Genomic DNA, 21872 nt, shown 5'->3' with positions numbered 1-21872 from the left:
TCGTGGGATGTCGAGGATGAGTCTGGCTGAGGCGTTTTGGATCCGCTGGAGTCTCTTCTGGAGCTTGACGGTGGTCCCGGCGTAGAGGGCGTTGCCGTAGTCCAGTCGGCTGGTGACGAGGGCCTGGGTGACGGTCTTCCTGGTCTCTGTGGGGATCCACCAGAAGATCTTCCGTAGCATGCGTAGGATGTTGAAGCACGCCGAGGAGACGCTGTTGACTTGCCTGGTCATGGCGAGGGAGGAGTCCAGGATGAAGCCCAGGTTGCGTGCGTGGTCCGTAGGTTTGGGTGCGGTGCCCAGGGCGGGAGGCCACCAGGAGTCGTCCCAGGCGGAGGGTGAGGAGCCCAGGATGAGGACCTCCGTCTTGTCCGAGTTCAGTTTCAGGCGGCTGGTCGTCATCCACTCGGCTACCTCTTTCATCCCTTCGTGCAGGTTGGCTCTGGCGGCGGCGGGGTCGTTGGTCAGGGAGAGGATCAGCTGGGTGTCGTCGGCGTAGGAGATTATGCTGAGGTGGTGTTTGCGTACGATGGCCGTGAGGGGGCTCATGTAGACGTTGAAGAGGGTGGGGCTCAGGGATGATCCTTGGGGGACGCCGCAGATGACTTCGGAGGCCTCTGATTTGTATGGTGGTAGGCGGACTCTCTGTGTTCTTCCGTCGAGGAAGGAGATGATCCATTCCAGCGCCTTGTCCTGGATTCCGATGTTGCTGAGGCGCTGTACTAGAGTGCGGTGGCAGACCGTGTCGAATGCCGCGGAGAGGTCTAGGAGGATGAGGGCCGCTGTTTCTCCATTGTCCATCAGGGCTCGGATGTCATCGGTGGCGGCGATGAGGGCGGTCTCGGTGCTGTGTTTGGCTCGGAATCCGGACTGTGAGGGGTCGAGGGATCCGTTCGTCTCGAGGAAGGCGGCCATCTGCTTGTTGACGGTCTTCTCGATGACTTTGGCTGGAAACGGGAGAAGCGAGATGGGGCGGTAATTCTTGAGGTCGGTGGGGTCCGCTGTTGGTTTCTTGAGAAGAGCGCTGAGCTCGGCGTGTTTCCAGCTTTCAGGGAAGGTGGCGGTGTCGAAGGAGGTGTTGATGATGTCTCGCAGGTGGGGTGCGATGACAGCGTCGGCTTTGTTGAAGACGTGGTGAGGGCAGGGGTCGGTCGGTGATCCGGAGTGGATGGAGTTCATCGTGCGGATGGTGTCTTCGGTGCTGATCGGGGTCCAGGCGTGGAGGGTGGTGGTGGGGGGGGGTGGCTGGTCGGTCGTGGTGTGCGTTGGTTGGTTGTTGAAACTGCTGTGTATGTCCGTGATCTTGTTGTGGAAGTATGAGGCGAGGGAGTTGCAGAGGTCTTGCGATGGGGTGATGTCGTTGTTTCCTGCGCTGGGGTTGGAAAGCTCTTTCACGATGTTGAAGAGTTCCTTGCAGTTGTGTGCGTTGTTGTCCAACCGGTCCTTGAATGCTGTTTTCTTGGCGGCGCGGATCAGCTGGTGGTGTTTCCGGGTGGCAAGTTTGAAGGAGGTCCTGTTGTCCGGTGTCGGTTCCCTTTTCCAGACTTTCTCGAGGGCTCGGCAGTTCTTCTTGGAGCTCTTGAGTTCGTCGGTGAACCATGGGGCCTTCTTGCTGCCGGGTCTGCTAGGCGGGGTCCTCAGAGGGGCGAGTTCGTCCGCGCAGTTGCTGATCTACTTCGTGAGATAGTCGGCGGCCTGGCTGGGGTTCGCTGAGCTGGCAGGAGGGTGTTGGCTCAGGGAGGTGGCGAGCTGGTCTGCTGTGATCTTGTTCCAGCTTCTACGGGCGGTCTGTTGCTGGTGTTGGTGGGTCGTCGTTCTCTTGAAGGTGAAGTGGACGCAGCTGTGGTCCGTCCATTGAAGCTCTGTGGCGTGGCTGAAGTCGATGTCTGCGCTGGATGAGAAGACGGCGTCGAGTGTGTGTCCGGCGAGGTGGGTGGGGGTGGACACCAGTTGCTTGAGTCCCAGGTTGGCGAGGTTGTCGAGCAGGGTGCTGGTGTTGCGGTCGTTGTTGTTCTCCAGGTGGAAATTGAGGTCTCCCAGGAGGATGTAGTCAGCGGAGGGGAGAGCATGCGGGCTGACAAAGTCGGCGATGTCCTCGCTGAATTGCGTGCGTGGTCCAGGGGGTCGGTAGATCAGGGTGCCTCTGAGGGTGGTGTTCGGGTTGGTGTGGATCTGGAAATGCAGGTGTTCGGCGCTGGTCAGGGTGTTGTCGGTGCTGGTCGTGAGACGGATGGTGTTCCTGTGGATGATGGCGATGCCTCCTCCCATCTGGTTGGCGTTTCGGTCCCTCCGGACGATCTTGTAGCCCTCTGGGATAGCGATGGCGATGTCGGGAGCTGAAGAGGCGTTCATCCAGGTCTCCGTGAGGAAGGCAACGTCAGGGGCTGTGGCGTCTAGGAGGTTCCAGAGTTCGATGGCGTGTCTGTGGACGGAGCGGGTGTTGAGCAGGATGCACTTGAGGTGGGTGTTGCTGGAGTTCGACTTGGCGGGTGCTGGTGCGGGGCTGGTCCGGTTGCAGGAGAACCTGCAGGCGTGGCAGCTGAAAGGTCCGTGGGTGCGTCTTGGAGTGGCTTGATGGCATTCTGGGAGTCGGTCGGTGTTGAGAGCGGTGAGGGTGGCGGCGGAGTACGTCAGGCGGGTCGGTCGGGGTCTTCGTGGGCCAGGGGTCCTGGCACTGGGCGCGGTCCAGGCGCGGACGGGCGTAGACGGGCTTACCTTTGGCGCGCCTTCGGCGCACAATCGGCGCGCCCGCTGCGCGAGACCGCTGCGCGTTCGCACGGTCGCCATTTAAGGCGAAGTGCGCGGGTGGGCGGAGCAGCTGGGAGGCGGGAGCGGGGAGGGTTACAGAAGGCAAAAAGGGGCGGGGACAAGCGGCGGTGGCGGGAAGGGAGGGCGGGGGGCGTCGAGGTAGGCGGACAACAAGGAAGGAGGGCAACACGGAAGAAAAATAACAATACAGTACAAAACAGGCACAAATGAACGCAAAAAACAGGGAAAAAACAAGTTTATCCCAGACAAGCACAAATAACCGTCAAAACAAGAAAAACCACTCGCAGCGGCGGCAGCCGGCAAACGAGGCAGCAGCGAGGCGGAGGGCGGCAGGGGGCACACGCAGCAGCTGGTGGCCGTGCGGCGCGGGGGTGTCCCACAAGTGGGTCACACTCACCTGCGTCGCACGGTCGCCATTTAAGGCCAAGTGCGCGGGTGGGCGGAGCAGCTGGGAGGCGGGAGCGGGGAGGGTTACAGAAGGCAAAAAGGGGCGGGGACAAGCGGCGGTGGCGGGAAGGGAGGGCGGGGGGCGTCGAGGTAGGCGGACAACAAGGAAGGAGGGCAACACGGAAGAAAAATAACAATACAGTACAAAACAGGCACAAATGAACGCAAAAAACAGGGAAAAAACAAGTTTATCCCAGACAAGCACAAATAACCGTCAAAACAAGAAAAACCACTCGCAGCGGCGGCAGCCGGCAAACGAGGCAGCAGCGAGGCGGAGGGCGGCAGGGGGCACACGCAGCAGCTGGTGGCCGTACGGCGCGGGGGTGTCCCACAAGTGCATCATGCAAGACAAGTGCATCATGCAAGACTCATGGTTCCCAAGTTTTCAGATTGCTTATGTGCAGGGGCATAGTGATCCCCCACCCGCCCCTTGCTTTTAGGTACTACAGCGAGGGTGAAGTTCATGATGGTTCTCTTCGGTCTGCAACTCAGTAGACAAAGGATCAGCTCATAATTCATGTGAAAAGTTGGATGAGTGAGTAAGTGAAGGAATGGGTAAATTGCTGATGGATTAGTGAACGGATGAATGGATGAGTGAGAGGGTGAATGGTTGGATAATGAGAGAAAGGATGGATGAGTCAGTGAGTGGAAGGGTGGATGGGGTAAATGGGTAGATTGCTGGGTAAAAGGGTGGATGGATCAGTGAAAAAATGGATGAATGAGTGAAAGGGTGGACAATGGGCGAGTGAATGGGTGGATGGTTGAGAGAAAAGATGGATTGATGAGTGAAAGGGTGAATGGATAGGAGTGATAGGTGGATGTAAGGATGGACATGTGAGTCAAAAGGAGGGTAGATGAACAAAAGGATTGATAGATGAGAGAGAGTGGATGGATGAGAGGATGTGTGGATGAGTGAAAGGATGGATGAGTGATAGGGTCAATGGATAGATTCAGGAGTAAATTGATGGGTGGAGTGTGGATGGATGGCTAAGTAAAATGGGAATGGAGAGAGAAATGGAGGATGGATGGATGAGTGAAAACATGGACGAATTATTGGCAGAATGGATGGGCGAATGGTTGAGTGAATAGAAGAATGTAAATATGGATGAGTGAAACGGAGGGTGGCGAGCTAGGAAAAAGGATGGATGAATGAGTGAAAGGGTGAATGGGTGATAGATGGGTAAGAGAAAGGATGGCTGGATGGGTGAAAGGGTAATTGGTTGGATGGATGAGAGTGGATGGATGGGTGGGTGGAAGAGTAGATGATGAGTGAAATGGTGTATTGGGTGAACGGGTACATGGTTGGATGGATGAGTGAAAGGATGGATTGGGTGAAAGGATGGATGGATGAGTGAAGGGGTGGATGTGTGAAATGATGGATGGATGGAAGGATAGATGATGGATAGGTTTGCATATGGTTGGTTTGGATATGGATGGCACACTGATGGAAGGACAGAATGAATAGTGAAAGACTGAATGATGGATGAAAAAATTAATTGTTGATAGAATATACATTTGAAATGGTAGATATCAGGGCTTTGATGGAAGGATGAATGGCTAGATCCTTGGACAAGAGAGCTCTTCTGGAGAGGGTTGGGATGACTTACTTTGCTTTCTTGGTGCCATTAGAGCTTTAGTTCAAAGTGGGAGGTATTTTAATTTCCTGGCTACTCCCTTGTCTATGTGTTACTATTCTGTATTTGCTGTGTGTTTATGTGTGGGATCTATACATCATGCATATTACATTTTGCGTGACACCCAATTGCTACTTGAATGTTACACTAGTAATTGTTTGCATGTTTTCGTTTTAGGTGTAAGGTTTTAGGGAGAGCCTCATAGTGCTATGAGCTGTTCTTGAGATCATATATTGTTTGTAGCAATAGGCAAGGCATCAACAATGAAGTATGTAATAGTGTATCAACAGTGCCTTCTATAAGAAAGCTGCAGGGAAAAGCACCTTTGTGACTTCTGTCAGCAAGTGAAACTCTCTGCTAAGCCCCAAAAAGCAGAGTTAGATTCCTTATTTTAAGTATCTGAAAGAAACAGGTTAGTATTAGATTCCTTACCTTAGAATATCCCCAGGCGTCCGTCTGGATCCGGAAACTTTTGCGTAGCAGTACCCCTGCGCGTCGGTAGGCGTCGTCTGCAGGCGTCCCCTGCGGCTCCGCGTCCGTCGTCGGCGTCGTGCGCCGTGATGACGTCGCTGGATTATATAGACGCCGCCTCCGCGCACTGACGTCAGTTCTTCTTTTTTCCGCGCCAGTTAGCGCAGATCCGAGAAGTGCAGTACCCCGGTCTTTTGACCAAAGTTTTTGTGAATCCTTGATTCTTCTTACGGTGCCGGTAGGATGCCTGGTTTTAAGAACTGTGACGACTGTGACCGCACGATGTCGGTCACGGATCATCACCGACTCTGCCTCCGGTGCCTGGGCCCCGACCACGCCGTGGACGACTGTGTCGACTGCCGGGCCCTGACGAGTAAAGCTAGGCGGGAGCGGTCCCGCAAGCTACTCGAGCTGCGGGTGTCGGCCCCGCGTCGAGAGCGGTCCCTGTCCAGCCGGAGGTCGAGGGAGCGGTCGCGGAGCCGCCACGAGCGCTCCGGAAGTAGTCACCATTCCTCTGGTTCCCCAGGTAGGAAACACAAGAAGTCGGGGCGTCGTCATCGTACCCCCGACGCTCGCGCGATGCGGCCGGGGGTTCGGGTGGCCCCACCCCCGCGGCTCCGCGTGAGTCGCCGGCGCGGCCTGCTCCATACCCTACGGTCCCTGGGCAAGGCGCGACGCCCGGGGAGATAGAGGAGTACCTCATGGCCATGAGGGCACTGTCTCCTCCGACGGGGCCTACGGCGCCTTCGGGCCCTGTGCTTCCGTCCGGGGGCCCTAGCGGTTCGGGTGCTCCTGCCTCGACGCCGTCGGGTGCTCCGGCCCCGGTGCCGCCGACGGCTCTGACCCTGGCGCCGCAGGGACCCTCAGGGTCGACGCCGGCTGGTCTACCGGCCTCTCCGGCGCCGATTCCATCGGGGTTGCCGCCGCCCCCGCGCGGCGCCGGTGCTCCGGCTCCGGGCGGCGCCGCCGCCCCCCATACCCTCTCCGACTCCGGACGCGGAGTCGGACCGGCGTCGCCCGACGCCGAGTCCGACACCGATGGGGCCTGTGGACCCCGGGGAGCCGGTCTACATTGTTGATTCCGAATATGGTGAAGATTTAGATTACGGAGAGGGTTGGGAGGGGTCTGAGGACCCTCTGTCACGCGAGTGTCAGTACAATGTGGACTGGACAGGTGCTTTGGGTGATGCCAGTGGTCTGGACGACTCTCCTAACCCTGGCTTTGTCTCGCCTCCTACCGTGGCTTTGGAGGAGGGGGCTGCTTATTCAGTGGTGTTGATGAGGGCTGCCAAGGCCTTACACCTTGAGCTCCCCGTCGCGGCCGTGAGGCCTAACATCCTCACTGAGGTCTTCAAACCGCAGTCATGCCAACAGGAGCCACTGCTGCCGTTCAACGAAGCCTTCTTCATGAATACTAACACTGTCAAGTGACTGACACCACTCGCAAGCCTCGGCTGTACCCTGATTGATACCACAATGTGAACCAAGTGATGTTTTCATAACCAAACTATATAACCTCTACCTCATCTTATCTACTGATATGGATCGCGTATAAGCTAGGCCTTTATCACCTTCTATTACTAATTACTCTTATGTTTTGTAATATACCTATTTGGGCACCCTTATAGCCACAGCCTCTTTCACCTCATATCTGTTGGTTGTTAGAATTGATATTGAGAAGTGATATTTGACTGCCAATATGTAACCTACAGTGATATAATGTGCTGAGATGGCTCAATTCGCTTCTAAGCAATAGAACTCATTGATTCCGGGTTAATCAAGGAATCGCAATAGGTTGTTTTTCATAGCCAAACTATATAACTTCTACCTCACCTATCAATTGATATTGACTGTGTTATAAGCTAGGCCTTTCTCACCTTTTATTACTAATTGCACATGTGATTGGAATATATTTATTCAGGCATCCCTTATAGCCACAACTTTTTCTACTTTATATCTGTGGTTGTTGGAATTGATATCTGACTGTCAATGTGTAACCTACCGCGATGTAATGTGATGTAGTGTGCTGAGAGGGTTAATCCATTCCTAAGCAACAGTACTCAATGAGTCCGGGTTACCAAGTAACCGCAACCCCTTGTCCTCATGCAATTGGGGTCTTGCAAGGTCTACCTTTTCTACTGATATGGATCGTGTTTATGTACTAGGCCTCTCTCACCTATATTACTAACTGCACATGTGTTGAATAGATTTATTTAGGCACCCTTATAGCCATAGTGCCTATTACCTTATATCTGTTTGTTTTTAGATGGGATATTGGACTGTCAATTGTGTAACCTACCTCGATGTTAAGCGCTCTGATACCCACGGGTCTTGTTCGCGCTATACAAAACTATAAAAATAAATAAATAAAATAAATAAATTGTCTGACGTTCTTTTGGGCACGTGGGCAAGGCCCGCTTCAGGTTCGCCTGTTGATAGGAACGTGGCCAGACGCCACCGTCCGTGTCCGGATGACCCCAAGTTCCTGTCCACCCATCACACCCCTGAGAGTCTGGTGATCCAGGCCTCGACTTCCCAGACCGCATTCCCGTCGGCCCCGCCCGACCGGGAATCCAAGAGGTACGACCAGTATGGAAAAAAGGTCTTCTCGTCCCTGAGTTTGGGACTGCGGTCTTGCAACACCGCATGCCTCTTGGGCCGCTACTCCCACTCTCTGTGGGATACGATCGCGGACCTGCTGCCAGAATGGCTCGCTGGGCAGAGCGATGTCCACGACGGTGGCGATTCGTCGCCACGCCTGGCTGAGGTCCGCCAACTTTTCGGCAGATGTCCAGAATGCCTTGATGGACATGCCGTTCGATGGCAGTCGCCTGTTTGGCGACAAAGCGGACCACGCGCTGTAGCGCTTCAAGGACTCCGGGGTCACGGCCAAGTCCTTGGGTCTCTCGACCCAGCGCCAGCAAACGGGTTCGTTTCGCTCCTTTCGTGGCCAAGGAAGGGGTGGTCCCACACGTGCTGCCAGCCACGCGCCGCAACACATTTCTCAACGCGGTGGCGGCCGTGGAGTCCGCCGTGGAGGCGGTCGGGGAAAACGGCGAGGTCAGACCACACCTCCCCCCGCAGCATCGGCCTCCAAATCCTCCTAGTCCGTGCTTTCAGGCCCATGTGACGCCAGTGGGTGGCAGGGTTCGCCATCACCACTCCCGCTGGCGCGCAATCACATCGGACAGGGGGGTGCTGCAGCTCGTCCGAAGGGGCTACTCCCTCTCCTTCGAGACCACTCCTCCAGCCATGCCACCGCAGAACCACCGTGTGTCGGGGGACCACTTGACACTTCTGCAGGAGGAAGTTACGGCCCTCTTGGCCAAGGGGGCCGTCGAGCGCGTTCCTGGGCCAGAAGTAGGGCGTGGTTGCTATTCCCACTACTTTCTGGTACCCAAGAAGGACAAAGGGGGCCTACGTCCTATCTTGGATCTACGGAACGTCAACGGCTTCCTCCGGAAGGAGAAGTTCAAGATGTTGACTTTGGCTCAGGTCTTGGCTGCTCTAGACCCGCTAGACTGGATGGTAGCGTTGGACTTGCAGGATGCGTATTTTCACATCCCCGTCCTGCCGGCCCACCGGCGTTACCTGCGGTTCACGGTAGGCCACGAGCACTTTCAGTTTATCGTGCTCCCATTCGGCCTTACCAGCGCCCCACGGGTGTTCACGAAGGTGATGGCGGTGGTCGCAGCCCATCTGCGTCGGTTGGGGGTTTCAGTCTTCCCCTACCTGGATGACTGGTTGTTGAAGGCGGGCTCGCCCCAGACAGTCGTCCACCACCTTCAGATGACGGCAGACCTCCTGCACGAGCTGGGGTTTTCCATCAATGTGCCGAAATCACACCTGTGTCCCTCTCAAAAGCTCCTTTTCATCGGAGCGGTTCTCGACTCGGCGCAGTTTCGGGTTTATCCTCCGGAACGGCGAGTCCGGGATATACAGGCTTTGATTCCCATCTTTCAGCCGTTATCCCGGGTTTCGGTCAGGTTGACGCTGCGGCTGCTGGGGCTGATGGCTTCCTGCATCCTTCTGGTGCATCACGCCCGGTGGCGGATGCGGGCTCTGCAGTGGGACCTGAAGTTTCAGTGGGCCCAGCATCAGGGCAACTTGTCCGACCATGTCTTGATCTCGGAGGGCACTGCGAGACAACTGCAGTGGTGGCTTACGGACTGCGATTGGGTCAGAGGCAGATCCCTCTCCCTTCCCCAACCAGAGCACGTGGTTGTGACGGACGCGTCCCTCCAGGGCTGGGGAGGCCACTTGGGAGAGGCGGAGATCAGAGGCATCTGGTCTCCGGCGGAGTCCCGGCTCCATATAAACCTGTTGGAGCTGCGGGCGATCCGCCTAGCACTGAAGGCATTCCTCCCCTTTGTCAATGGGAGTGTAGTGCAGGTGTTCACGGACAACACCACCGCCATGTGGTACTGCAACAAGCAGGGCGGAGTGGGGTCGTGGACCCTTTGCCAGGAGGCTCTGCGTCTCTGGCAATGGCTGGAACGTCAGAGCGTGACTCTGACGGTTCAACACCTGGCAGGTTCTCTGAACGCCAGGGCGGACGAACTCAGCAGTCGGTGCTCGGTGGATCACGAATGGCATCTGAACTCGGACGTGGCGAAAGGCCTCTTTCTGCAATGGGGAGAGCCTTGGTTAGATCTATTCGCCACAGAAGAGAACGCGCAATGTTATCAGTTCTGCGCGTTGGAGTTTCCAAGACGGCACTCGCACGGCGACGCCTTTCGGCGCGCGTGGAGTTGCGGTCTATTGTACGCCTTTCCGCCTATACCACTTCTGCCCAGAGTGCTGAAGAAGATCAGGCGCGACCGGGCCCAAGTTATCTTTGTGGCTCCGGACTGGGTTCGAAGGTACTGGTATCCCGAGCTACTCAGCATGTCAGTCGGTCCCTCGATCCGCCTGCCCCTTCTGGAGGACCTTCTGTCGCAGCAGCAGGGGACGGTCCTTCACCCGAACCTGTCCAGTCTCCACCTCCATGCGTGGAGATTGAGCGGCGACAGTTGAGGCCATTTGACTTGCCTCCTGAAGTTTGTGATGTGATTCTGGCAGCCAGGCGTCCCTCCACAAAGTCGGTATACGCCTGCCGGTGGAACAGATTTGTGGCATGGTGCACAGCAAAGGCTGTGGACCCTCTTTCTGCCCCTCTCTCCGAGGTTCTCCTCTTTCTTCTCTCTCTTGCCCAGCAGGGCTCTGCTCTGGGCACTATCAAGGGCTACCTTTCTGCCCTTTCGGCCTTTCTAAGGCTGCCTGATCAACCTTCTTTGTTCAAGTCCCCTATTGTAACGAGATTCTTGAAGGGCATCACGCACATGTATCCACCTGTTCCGTTTGTGATGCCTCAGTGGGACTTGAACCTGGTTCAGACCTTCTTAATGTGTGCTCCCTTTGAGCCACTTCATTCCTGTCCTCTCCGTCTCCTGACTTTAAAGACGGCCTTCCTGGTTGCCATCACCTCTGCCAGGAGAGTGAGTGAGCTCCAGGCTCTTTCTGTCAAACCTCCTTTCATGTCCATTCATCCAGACAAGGTGGTTCTGAGAACTAGACCTTCTTTCCTGCCCAAAGTAGTCTCTGCTTTTCACATCGGGCAGTCCATCACCTTACCCTCCTTCTTCCCGCCTCCGCATCCTTCAAAGGATGAAGAGCGGCTCCATCGTCTGGACCCAAAATGTGCGCTTTCATTTTATATGGATCGCACTCGCCAGTTCCGGGTGGATGACCAACTGTTTGTTGGCTACGAGGGTGCGAAGAAGGGACGGGCGGTGCATAAACGGACCATCTCTCGGTGGGTCGTCCTGTGCATCAAAACGTGCTACTCTTTGGCTCGGAAGGAGCCTCCTGTTGGGCTGAGGGCTCATTCCACTCGGGCCACGGCGGCTACTACTGCCCTGGGCCGGGGAGTCCCCTTGCAGGACATTTGTCAGGCGGCTACGTGGGCCTCGCTGCACACGTTTGCAAGGCACTACTGCCTGGACAGTCAAGTTCGGAGGGATGGCTTCTTTGGCCGTTCTGTCCTTCAGGACTTTCTGGTGTAAGCTGTATTGGTTCGCAGACCCACCACCGGGGTTGGTATTGCTGGGGTATCTATTCTAAGGTAAGGAATCTAATACTAACCTGTTTCTTTCAGATGAACAAGTTACTTACCTTCGGTAACGATATATCTGTAAGAAACAGTAGTTAGTATTAGATTCCTTACCGCCCCACCCATCCTCCCCGTTCTGTGAACTGATACATAGGGTTAAGGTCATCCCCTTCAGGGCCCTAGTTTCGCATGGCACCAGTGTTGGTTCTTACATGGCTCTGCGTGTTCTGGCGCGGAAAAGCTGTGTGCAAAGAACTGACGTCAGCGCGCGGAGGCGGCGTCTATATACTCCAGTGACGTCATCACGACGGACGCGGAGCCGCAGGGGACGCCTGTAGGCGACGCCTACCGACGCGCAGGGGTACTGCTACGCAAAAGTTTCCGGATCCAGACTGACGCCTGGGGATATTCTAAGGTAAGGAATCTAATACTAACTACTGTTTCTTACAGATATATCGTTACCGAAGGTAAGTAACTTGTTCTCCACTTGCTGAAACACCCATAATGTGTTCCCTGTAGTGGGATCATCACAGCAATCCTCCCTTTAGTTCACCTCTGCGTGTCACTTTACATCTCACAATGGCACTCCGATATGAGATGCTAGTAACAAAGCATATGAGCAGATCTTCTCGACCACTTCTCTCACCAAACATGCCTGTTCAGGACCATGAGTTGTAAACAAAATATCAGATTGGACAACCCAGTGCAGTAACCATATAAATAGATTATTATCATATGAAATACCACAAACAGACCTGCACAGTTGCGCAAGGTTGCGTGCATACCGAAAAACCATGAAGTGCACGATTGTCTCAACCGAAAATAAATTTCTTTTGACTTTGAGTGGTTGTCTATTTACTTATATACTATCACACAACTCCCTCTGAAGTGTCTGTAAAACGTAGTTTATCCCTAATGTTGACCTTCTGTCCTGACTTTTTACACTTACCGTCCTGAATTTGCATCCATGCCAGTTGGTCACCCTACTCGGTAAGGGATCTTGTGAATCTGAGGTGTCCTCTCTCATCTAGGATGGTTCAAAGCACGTATGGAGCACCTGATCGAGCTCTGGTCCAAAGACCGTTGATAGGGATTGTGTCTTCTGTCCAAACAGAAAACAATTGAACTTACTGGTAACTTATCCTTCTGCCATGCTATAATACAGCGGCTATGACCTAGAACCAAAAATGCGTAACCAGCTATTGCTGACAAAAAAATGCAGCTGATGCGAATTGTCAGTAAATGCTGGCATAGTTTACCCACACAAGCCTATACTTCAGTAGATAGTTGTGTATTAATAAACCCTGCCTTTTTGTCCTCATTGATGCGCTTAATATTTAAGTTTGTCATTACAATATTAACAAAAAAGGAATAATTCCGAATTCAAACTACTGCTACAAAGGGAAAAAGATTCCTTTTTTAAAAGAACCCTCACCCGCCAACCTAGTTGGTGGCATGCTTCATCATTGGGTTCCCACCTGATTGGCCGAGGTTGGTGGGTGAGGGTTCTTTTAAAAAAAGGAATCTTTTTCTATTTGAAGCAGTAGTTTGAATTTGTAATTGTTCCTATTTTGTTGACATTGTTCTTACTGAAGGGGACTAGGATCAGTCCTGTTACACCCTTTCTCTTCTTGTGGTATTTTGTAAGTTTGTCATTACACATATACTGTAATTTGAGCTGTAATTGTTACAGTTGTTGGTTCAGCAGTGTAAAGAGCAGTGATTCTGATGCGTTCATAACGAGCCAGTAACGTGTGTGTGTGACGCGGCCTGAGGGGAGTCGGGGCCTAGCGCAGCGTTGAAATAATGAGACACCACTCACTTGTACACTAGTGGCGGGAAGACCCTACTTTCCTAGACCCTCAAACAGTTTCAGGAACTCCTTCAGGATAGCTTTGGTGTGAGAGTCGTGCACTTGGTTTACAAAGAAAACCAGGCCCAAGTCTTCCTCTGTGTGGCAGCTGTGTAGGCTCCTCTTCTTTCCTTTAGTGATATGGAATCTAGCCGTTGTGGTGTGTTTGTCACTGGTGACTGTTGCTTCGATCATCCCTCTGAGGAGGGGTGGATGACTTCCTCCATATGTTTATATTCTGGTTTATGTGGGAGCGAGCGGGGGCCGTGGAGACTACCGCTCATATTGGTCTGAGTCCATGACATTTACGGACACCCCCCATATCAATCAATGCCTGAATGGTGGATCTGGCCACTGTGACGGAGCACATGGGGGGAGGCCTCTTCTGTTAGTCCGACTGGCTGATAAAAGATGTGACGAATACATCATCATTGTTGTCTTGCATGGTAAAACTGCGCCCCTGTGCCAGGCCTTCCTCTCGGGTCAGCGGGTCATTGAGTGACACGGGGCTTGACGTAGGTTTGTCGAACCTTTCCATAACTGGAGCAGATCTTCCCCTTGGCCACACAAAGGCCCGCAGGGGGATGTTCTGTTCTGCATTTGCCGCATATCCCACCCTCCTTACCAATGTGGCGTGGCCTGAGGGGGGGGGGGGGTCAAGGCCTAGCACCGTGCTGAAATAATGATACACCACTCACTGGTACACTAGTAGTGGGAAGACCCCGAGCGATCTCCCGTCCTTTATTTATTACCTCGGGACGAGGCCGCCCCGAGGAGTCTGTGCTCTGATGCAATGTATCGGAGAGCCCGGGCGGCTCATTACAGTGTGTATGTATCCTGAGGTCTTTCTGCCGCCGTGTCACACTTCAGTCTGATAATTTTTCCCCCGAATGTTAGTGTTCCTGGCTTCTTGCCCCATTTCTTTGCTTGACAAATGCAGGTTTTCTGACTGGACGCTTTACTAATTTACCGAATAGTTGGCAACATCATTTAGATTATTAAATCGCATTATTGGGAGGTCGAGCGCAAATGTGTTACTTTAATATTGTTGGTTAATCTTGGTTTTAGTAAGCAATAATGTTCATTTGCATTCTCTGACTAACTACTTCCTCATTCATTTAAACTGACTTACTTTTGTCTTTCTCTTCAACAGAGTTTCCACGGCCCATATCCCTTTGGACAGTCTTAAACAAAAAACGGGTGTTCGTTCACGAAGACAAAGCAGGACCCCGAACTTTGGGCGAAAGGGGAATGTGATTGCCCGGGATTGTTGCAGGGGTAAACGTGGGCGTGCCATTTGACCTACTAGAGGATGCTTTTTTGCCCCTCCACCTCTGCACCCCGGAAGACAACATAAAGAAGAATCCCAGGCCATAGTCTGCGAAATCCGCATCTGCATGCGTGTGTGTGCCAGGCTGAGAGCGTGCTATGAAAACGCTGCTGACAGGATTTTCCGACACAAAAGTTACATATATCTCCCACACAACGAACACTGACCGAGTCTAAGTAGTATGAGGAGTTAAAAAAGAAAAGCCATCTTTAAGTAAGACAAAAAATCTAAAGGACAAACATTTTTGCCTATGGAGCGATTGTATTTGTGAGCAAATGATGTTCATTTCTTTTTTGTGCAATGGGCAATAGGTGTGTTTTTTTTAATCCATTATTTTGCAAAGCAGAATTCGTCTTGCCTCAGTGGCACTCCACTGAGTCTCGTGCATCAACTGGAGGGCGGAAGTATCGGTGATGATTGCACAGAATGGGCGGGGAGGTATTTTTCCTCTCTCAATGTTTTAGTATCAAAGTTGTGAACGGATTTTCTTTTTATAGTCCCTGAGCTTTTTTTTTTCTTTTAGTCTCTTCTTGTGCGTATGTTTGGGTAATGACGATGGGGGCAGATTGGAGGTAACGACCTATTTGGGGAAAAACTGAGGGCACCGATAGAAGAGGGTTTCTAGTTTTTGGTCTGCTTCGCTCCACATGGGTTGGGATGTTGAGTCAACGATAATAGGAGGAAGGGAGAAGGGTTGTTAATGTATATCTGCATAAGCAATGAATGCCGTCTTCACTTTGATGGTCTTGATTGCTTATTAGTATCTTGTTCGTTGTCTTCTGGTTCCCGTTTATCCCATCATCTAGTCTGATGTTTTCTTTTCTCATTTAGAATAAATGTGGTCCACATCCGACTAATTATGCTAATCCCTTCCCAAGACACAGTCCTAGTTTTTTTCTCTTTCTGTTTGTAACACCACATTTTCCCTATACCTTCAGGCTTTTGGCTGTGACTGAGAGCAGTGGCATTGCGTTTCTGAGACAAGATGCTAGGGCTCCAGCCAACGGAGATGGTCCGCTGGGTGGGATATGCACTGTACAGTTGAGTTCACCTAACGTTGGAAGATATTCCTCACTGAGGTTGAATGTGTTTTTTCTTGTCATCAGTTGAAGACCTAAGCAGAATGGCACTTTCAATTTCCTGATTGAGTACCCGTAAAAGGACCTCTTCCAACTTTGCGGGGCAAGTCACAAAAACCAAGAGGGAGTTTGTAGCCCCTAACATTTTCTCAGTGACACCAAGTGGTTTACTGGTTTTGACTGTATTAACATAAAATAGTATTGCTACTAACGTCAATATGTAAAGTAGTGGTGGTGCAGTTTAACAGACTGCCGAACCGTTCTTCTCTTGTATGTCTTCAATGTTTTGCCTGCTACAGACAGTAAACCTGATAAGTGACTCACTGTCAACATATGTCTCAAACAAGGAAGCCCAAATGCAGTAATCTTGCCTCTTGTAAGGGACCATATTAAGTGACCTAGACCTTGAAGAAAACATTCAGTAGTCTTGCTGTACTCCTTCACGCCTTGTTTTCCTTAATTAGATTAGGTAATGGGACCTCGTTGCCCTCAAACAAGATTCTGTGATTTCATTCACATTTTTATGTCAATATGAATTGCTTTGTTGATGGATCGCCACAGGACCCTTTATGAATTCACACCTGTTTATATATTTATTTTTGTTTTCTTGACTGTTGTCGGGGGAAAGGGTTAAAACACTGTGGAGCACCATTTTCACAATAATTCTTTTTGCAGCTGAGATCCAGTAATTATTTTGAGTCGGTAGGGGGATTTATCAAGAGCAGGAAGTAGGTCTGGCAGGTGGCAGCTGGCTTCTTGTCCCCATCCACGTTATCTTTAATATCGGGCTAATCCTCAGAATTGTAATTGTTTTTAGAGGAATGAAAACTGCTGCATTGCCAAAGACACTCAAGTTTACTTTCTAGCCTCTTATGAGCACACCAATGCATAGCTGTCTTAGACTGGCTTGCTCTACCAACTCCACAAGGGAGGTGCTCTTTCTCTTAGAGCAGCCGTATCGCAATCTTTCAGTGCCTCACTGTGGTCCTGTCCTGCACACTAACCTCTTCCCTGCCTCCTAGAAGAGCACTAGGCTGGTGACCACGTGTCCAAAATAGGCGTTCCCTTTGGACTTGAAATTACTTGGTGCATACCCTTCTCGGCTCTGGTACAGACTTACTTATTGGGGTGCTTATCTTTTCATGTTATTAGTAATAACAGAACCATAGGAGGGAGATCCAGCCTTAATATGCTTCAGCCAGGGGCATATCTGCTCCCACCTCTTCAATTGAGGTGAGCTGGAGAAGGCGATGGCCTTCTTTTTTTGTTCCCTGGTGTCCAACATATTCCACAGCCTGTTACTAAGCTGTTGAAAAGCTAGTGAGCGGCTTGAAAGCTGCAAACTGCTGTATATTTGATAAATGGTCTGCTGGATGGAAATGCTGATCTGGATGTCGATGCTACAATATTTTTTTTAATTGAGTCAGTGATTTGGATTTTGTAAAGGAAGCTACTGCAACTGAGCCACTCTCTTGGAGAAAGCTCACCCTTCCTCCACCGATTTCAGTTATGCCGTGAGTGACTGCGCTGTTTGTGTTGAGTTTGTCTGTTCATCTCTTTGACTTGCAGTGATTAACATCTTTGTTCCCTCTCCTCACCCCTTTGGTAATTTGGTTGGCTTGTATGGAACCTTTCTCTGTGATAATTCAGAGCCTGGTTCTATGTCTGAGCCGTCTTTTTGCACACTCCCGAGTGCCTTCCATCTTCCTGCGTGATATTTTATTTGGTACAGGATTTCTCACTTGTGAAACTACTAAGCTATCAAGATGATTGTGCCTCCTGCTATATTATTGGGTTAAATCTGAAGTTCATTCTCCTGCAACCATTTAGTCTGCACCCCCTACAGTGACTTGCTGAGTTTTTATTCTGCAGTTCTCATTGCCGCAGCCTGGTTGTGTACAAGCCCCTCACAGCTGAATTCATAGCGATCTTCATCCACACCCCAAACCCACGAAGTCATTTAATATGTTTCCTTTCCGCATTACAAACCACAGCAAAAAGCGCACTTTCAGCAGAACTGGTGTCCAGTGCTTGAAGAGGCCTGCCCAGGGGTTCATTTTATTAGCTCACATTAAGAGGAATGCTATTTTAGTTACCGCTTCTCTCCCGCACGAGGCTAATCCCCAATGTATTCCAGCTTTATGCTATTTCTTGGGCAGGTTTATAAGTGATCATAAAAAACTCCACAAAAACGCAAACATCCACTTCACGAAGCCCTGTCGAGGAGCAGTCTGTGACTCGAGGAGACACTACTCACTAGCACTTGAAGTCGTGGCTTATATAATGCATTGGATGTCTTGACTGACGCCCTAATTGACTATGCTTTTGGGGTTAGGCATCTGACTAGTAGCACAGACTCGTGCCCGATGATTACAACTTCAACTTCACTGCTGCATTAGATGTTCCTGCTATCCTGCTTTTGCTCCCTGCTGTTATGTGCCCCTGGCCGGCACTACTGCTCTGTGACAAGCGACCGCTGCCCATTTCTGGGTTGAATTTACCCCTCACCGGCGCTCCTGTGTGAGCTGTTTATACTTTCCCTAATTTGTGAACTCATGCCAGGTGCTTCTTTGTTCTAAGGGCCTGCTGCCCGGTTTTAAGTCGAACCCTACTGGTCCTTGGTGTATGGTGTCCGCTGTCTGAGTAGACATTCTGATTGGCCCCTCTGCCCACTGTCTTCGTCGGGAGTTGAACCTCTAACCGCCACTGCCGCCTAAGATGCCTGCAATTCGTGTCTGGGCTTTTGGTGGTCCTTTTCTTTTTCTTTCTTGTGTGAGGCGTGTGCTGGTTATTTGGCTGTCTGTATGATGTAGTAGGGAGTGCATGTGTAGAACACAAGGCAGTGTGTTGTTGGATTTTCCGCTCTGCAGGGAATCCTCCGATAGCACATTTGGGTAAATAAACACAAGAAAAACAAAATGAAAATACAAAAGGAACTTTCCTTATTGTATAAATGAATATTTGTACGATTAAATTAACACTGACAAAATGTAATTGCACTGTTATTTACTTTGTGTATTTTCCTTTTTCTTTCCCTTCCCAGTTGGTGCTCCCCAACTGCAGAACATAAGCGCACACATCTGACCCAGTTTGTGGAAAGGTACACTGGTGGCTTATCAGACAGACCTGGCATGCCCTGTACGGATGTTTTTTTCCATGATGGAGAGATGTACTTGGGAGGACAGTTTGGCATACATCATCAACTCATCTTCTTATGCCCACATTTTTAGGTCTTGCTTAATAGTTTAGCTGTCTGTAAACCTATTGCTGCCACTTTAAACATGTTTTTATATAGAATGGGCTTTGGCTCCGCCCAGAGGAATATTCATGTCTTACCTCATGCAAGTAACTGCTTGGTGCAACATTCAATCTCCTGTTGCTTTCTTGCATTGCAAGCATGAGGGGTATTTTTTACATCTCAAAAACATACTGAATCATGACATTCAATTTTGTATCTCATAGATGCATTGTATTCAGAAAGCATTTTTTCTTTTTTCACTGCAACCGCTATTTACAAATATTTTATTCATATTCAGAATGCAGACCAGAACTATTGACTTTGTAGGTACTTATTTTTCTTAGACACCTACTCGCCTTTATTTTTTTGTTTTCTGAAAAAATTGCATCTTGGAACCATTCAATACTGTAATCATTGTCCAGAACACTTCTCAGTACAAAAATCCTGTGACTTAGTAGATAGGACTTAACTGGCTATATGGAATTCCGAGACACATCCCTGGTGGGTTGAAGACGGTCTGCTTTTATAGGTGGATAGATGGAAAGAAGTATCCAGCCAGACACCCATTTATGAGAGATCTCATACAGTTGTCTTGAGAGACGTACACTTTGTCCTCCAAACCTGAAGACAATTAAACTCACTACTCTCTCTAGATAAAAGGGGAACAATATGAGCCATTTTCTAGGCAACTTTTATCTCCCAGCCCTCCACTGCTAGCAGACACAGTTGTAGTTTAATATATATTTCACAAAAACTGTTATCCGCAGAACCCATGAGAGCATGGCAATCTTGGGTTGGAGATGCCTTTTACTGTAAAGTGGGTTGATATAGCTTTTGTGTTGGTGCCCTACAAACTTAATTCAAAGCTTATGGAGACGGAGTATATATAACCTCGGTTTGCAACATTTTTAAAATAGCTGCCTTAAAAATTAGTGTTCGAAGCATATGAGCTACGGATTGTATACTTGTGCATAGATTGCCATCTGGTGTTGGGCTTGAATGTTTGCACTTTGTTTTTGTCTTGGAAGAAGTCTTTGTAGTCACAAGGTAGGTGACTCCTCCTTAGGACGATAGTGTGCAGGGGCATCAACTCCATCTCCAGATAGTTTTTTCCGCCATCGGGTTCGAATGTGATTTGCTGCACTCCGGGTCTGTGTCGTTTTCAAACCCCCTTCGACACGCAATCCCTCACCACTCAGCGGTATTGTCTTGATAGTGTTTCCTTTTCGACACGTATCTTCGGGAAATATAAAATCCTCGATCTTCGACTTGGGCCGTTGGGCCTATCCGCACCGACCACGCCAGGGGTCAATGGAAAGGACTCCTATAAAAAAAAAATGCCCTGGGTGTGGTGCTAAGTTGCCACACACTGATTTACACGAGGTTTGTAACCCCTGCCTCTTCCCAGGGCACGAAGACCAGAACTGCGAGGCCTGTGCTTCTTTCAGGTCTAAGAAAACCATCCTTGTCTGTTGGGCTCGACGTCAAGAAATGTCTCGCGGAAGCAGCTTGATTCCGGACATCTTCGGTGCAGATCCCAATCTCCAGCTGAAGCAACAAGCTGATGAAGGAGACATCTCCGTCTCCGAAGCTGAAGTCACTCAGCGGTCCATGAGTACTGAGACCCCGCTCCCAACCAAAACTAAATCCAAGGCTCCGGTAACACCTTCGCCCTCTGGCTCATGTCGACACCGGCAACACATTTTAGATGCTCCGTCCTCTGGCCCGGCTAAGAAACCAAAAAAAAAAGCCTTCCGGCTTGGGATCGAGCCAACCCCATTCCGGTGCTGAAAAATCACCTTCGGCACCGAAGTCCAAAAGCAAAGAGGTGCTTCTTCATCGACACCAAAAACAGCCTCAACACCAAAGACCTCGGCATCGAAACAAACAAAGGACAAGCAGTCGGAGACGAAAAAAGTTTTGGAGCCGAAAAAATCTTCGGTGCTGAATAAACCTTCAGAGCCGAAAAAGGTCTTTGAGCCACAAACTCCTGTACCAAAAGCTAAGGAGTCCAAGACCCTACAGAAAGCTTCAGTGACAAGGTCTAAACAACATTCTGACCCTAAGTCTTCGGCACCCAAAAAGGACATACAACAGCCTCTACCAGATTTGTCGGATCCAAAGCAAAAAACTCTCTACATTGACCCAGAAACTGGCAAAGTTGTTGACCAGTCTCCTAAAAAGTGAAAATTGGCCCCTTCAGAAGACTCTGAAATACCCATGAAGCGCAAGGAGATAGGCACTAATACTTCTCCTCCAGCGAATCCAAATCTGCTCATTTCTACAGTACACTCCCCACATCATACATTTTAACCTCAACCACAGGATGATGAAGATGATTATACTGATGAGGGTGGGAATGGAGATCCAGATAGGGATGATGAAGCACATACCATCCCACACAATACATATCCTTGGGATGATTACAACATGGATTCTGACCCACGCAATGACCCGGACCTCTATCCCTCTAGGCCATCACCACCAGATGATCGTATTGGGTTTGCACAACTAATAAATAGAGCTGCTCAATACCACGGGGTACAGTTACACGTTGATCCTTTGGAGGAAGACTTTTTATTGGAAACAATTGAATCCACACAAAAGTCCAAGCACGCCCTACCAATGTTAAAAGGCATGCTAAAACATGCACCAGAAGTTTTAAAGGACCCCGTCAGAGCCAGGATTCTTAACACCAGGGTAGACAGAAAACATAAGACCGTTCCCAATGATCTAGTGTACGTTAAAAGTCAGGTCCCTTTAGTTTCTCTTGTGTCTAATGCACGCACAAAGCACAGACGACACCCCTGATAAAGAATCCAAACTCATGGACTAATCTGGAAAACGTATCGCGTCACAGGCTTTATATCATTGGCGGACTGCCAATTCCCAAGCTTTGTTGGCCAGATATGACAGAGCTCACTATGATGAGCTTGAAAACCTTATGCAACATCTTCCAGACCA

General features: G+C 50.5%; 1 protein-coding gene across 1 annotated transcript in view; it reads left to right on the top strand.

Annotated features, from left to right (window-relative positions):
• ILRUN (inflammation and lipid regulator with UBA-like and NBR1-like domains) overlaps positions 1-18659 on the top strand; it is a 248944-nt gene extending 230285 nt beyond the window's left edge. Inside the window, exon 5 of the mRNA XM_078644266.1 lies at positions 14415-18659. Within this exon, the coding sequence (XP_078500392.1) occupies positions 14415-14450 (36 nt within the window). The 3' untranslated portion in view covers positions 14451-18659. The remainder of the gene's footprint in view (positions 1-14414) is intronic.
• The last annotated feature ends 3213 nt before the right edge of the window (positions 18660-21872 follow it).

The sequence above is a fragment of the Lissotriton helveticus genome, chromosome 5_1, assembly GCF_964261635.1.
Source record: "Lissotriton helveticus chromosome 5_1, aLisHel1.1, whole genome shotgun sequence".
Taxonomy (NCBI): domain Eukaryota; kingdom Metazoa; phylum Chordata; class Amphibia; order Caudata; family Salamandridae; genus Lissotriton; species Lissotriton helveticus.
Note: the sequence above shows the minus strand (reverse complement) of the source record. Positions and strands in the feature narration are given on the sequence as shown.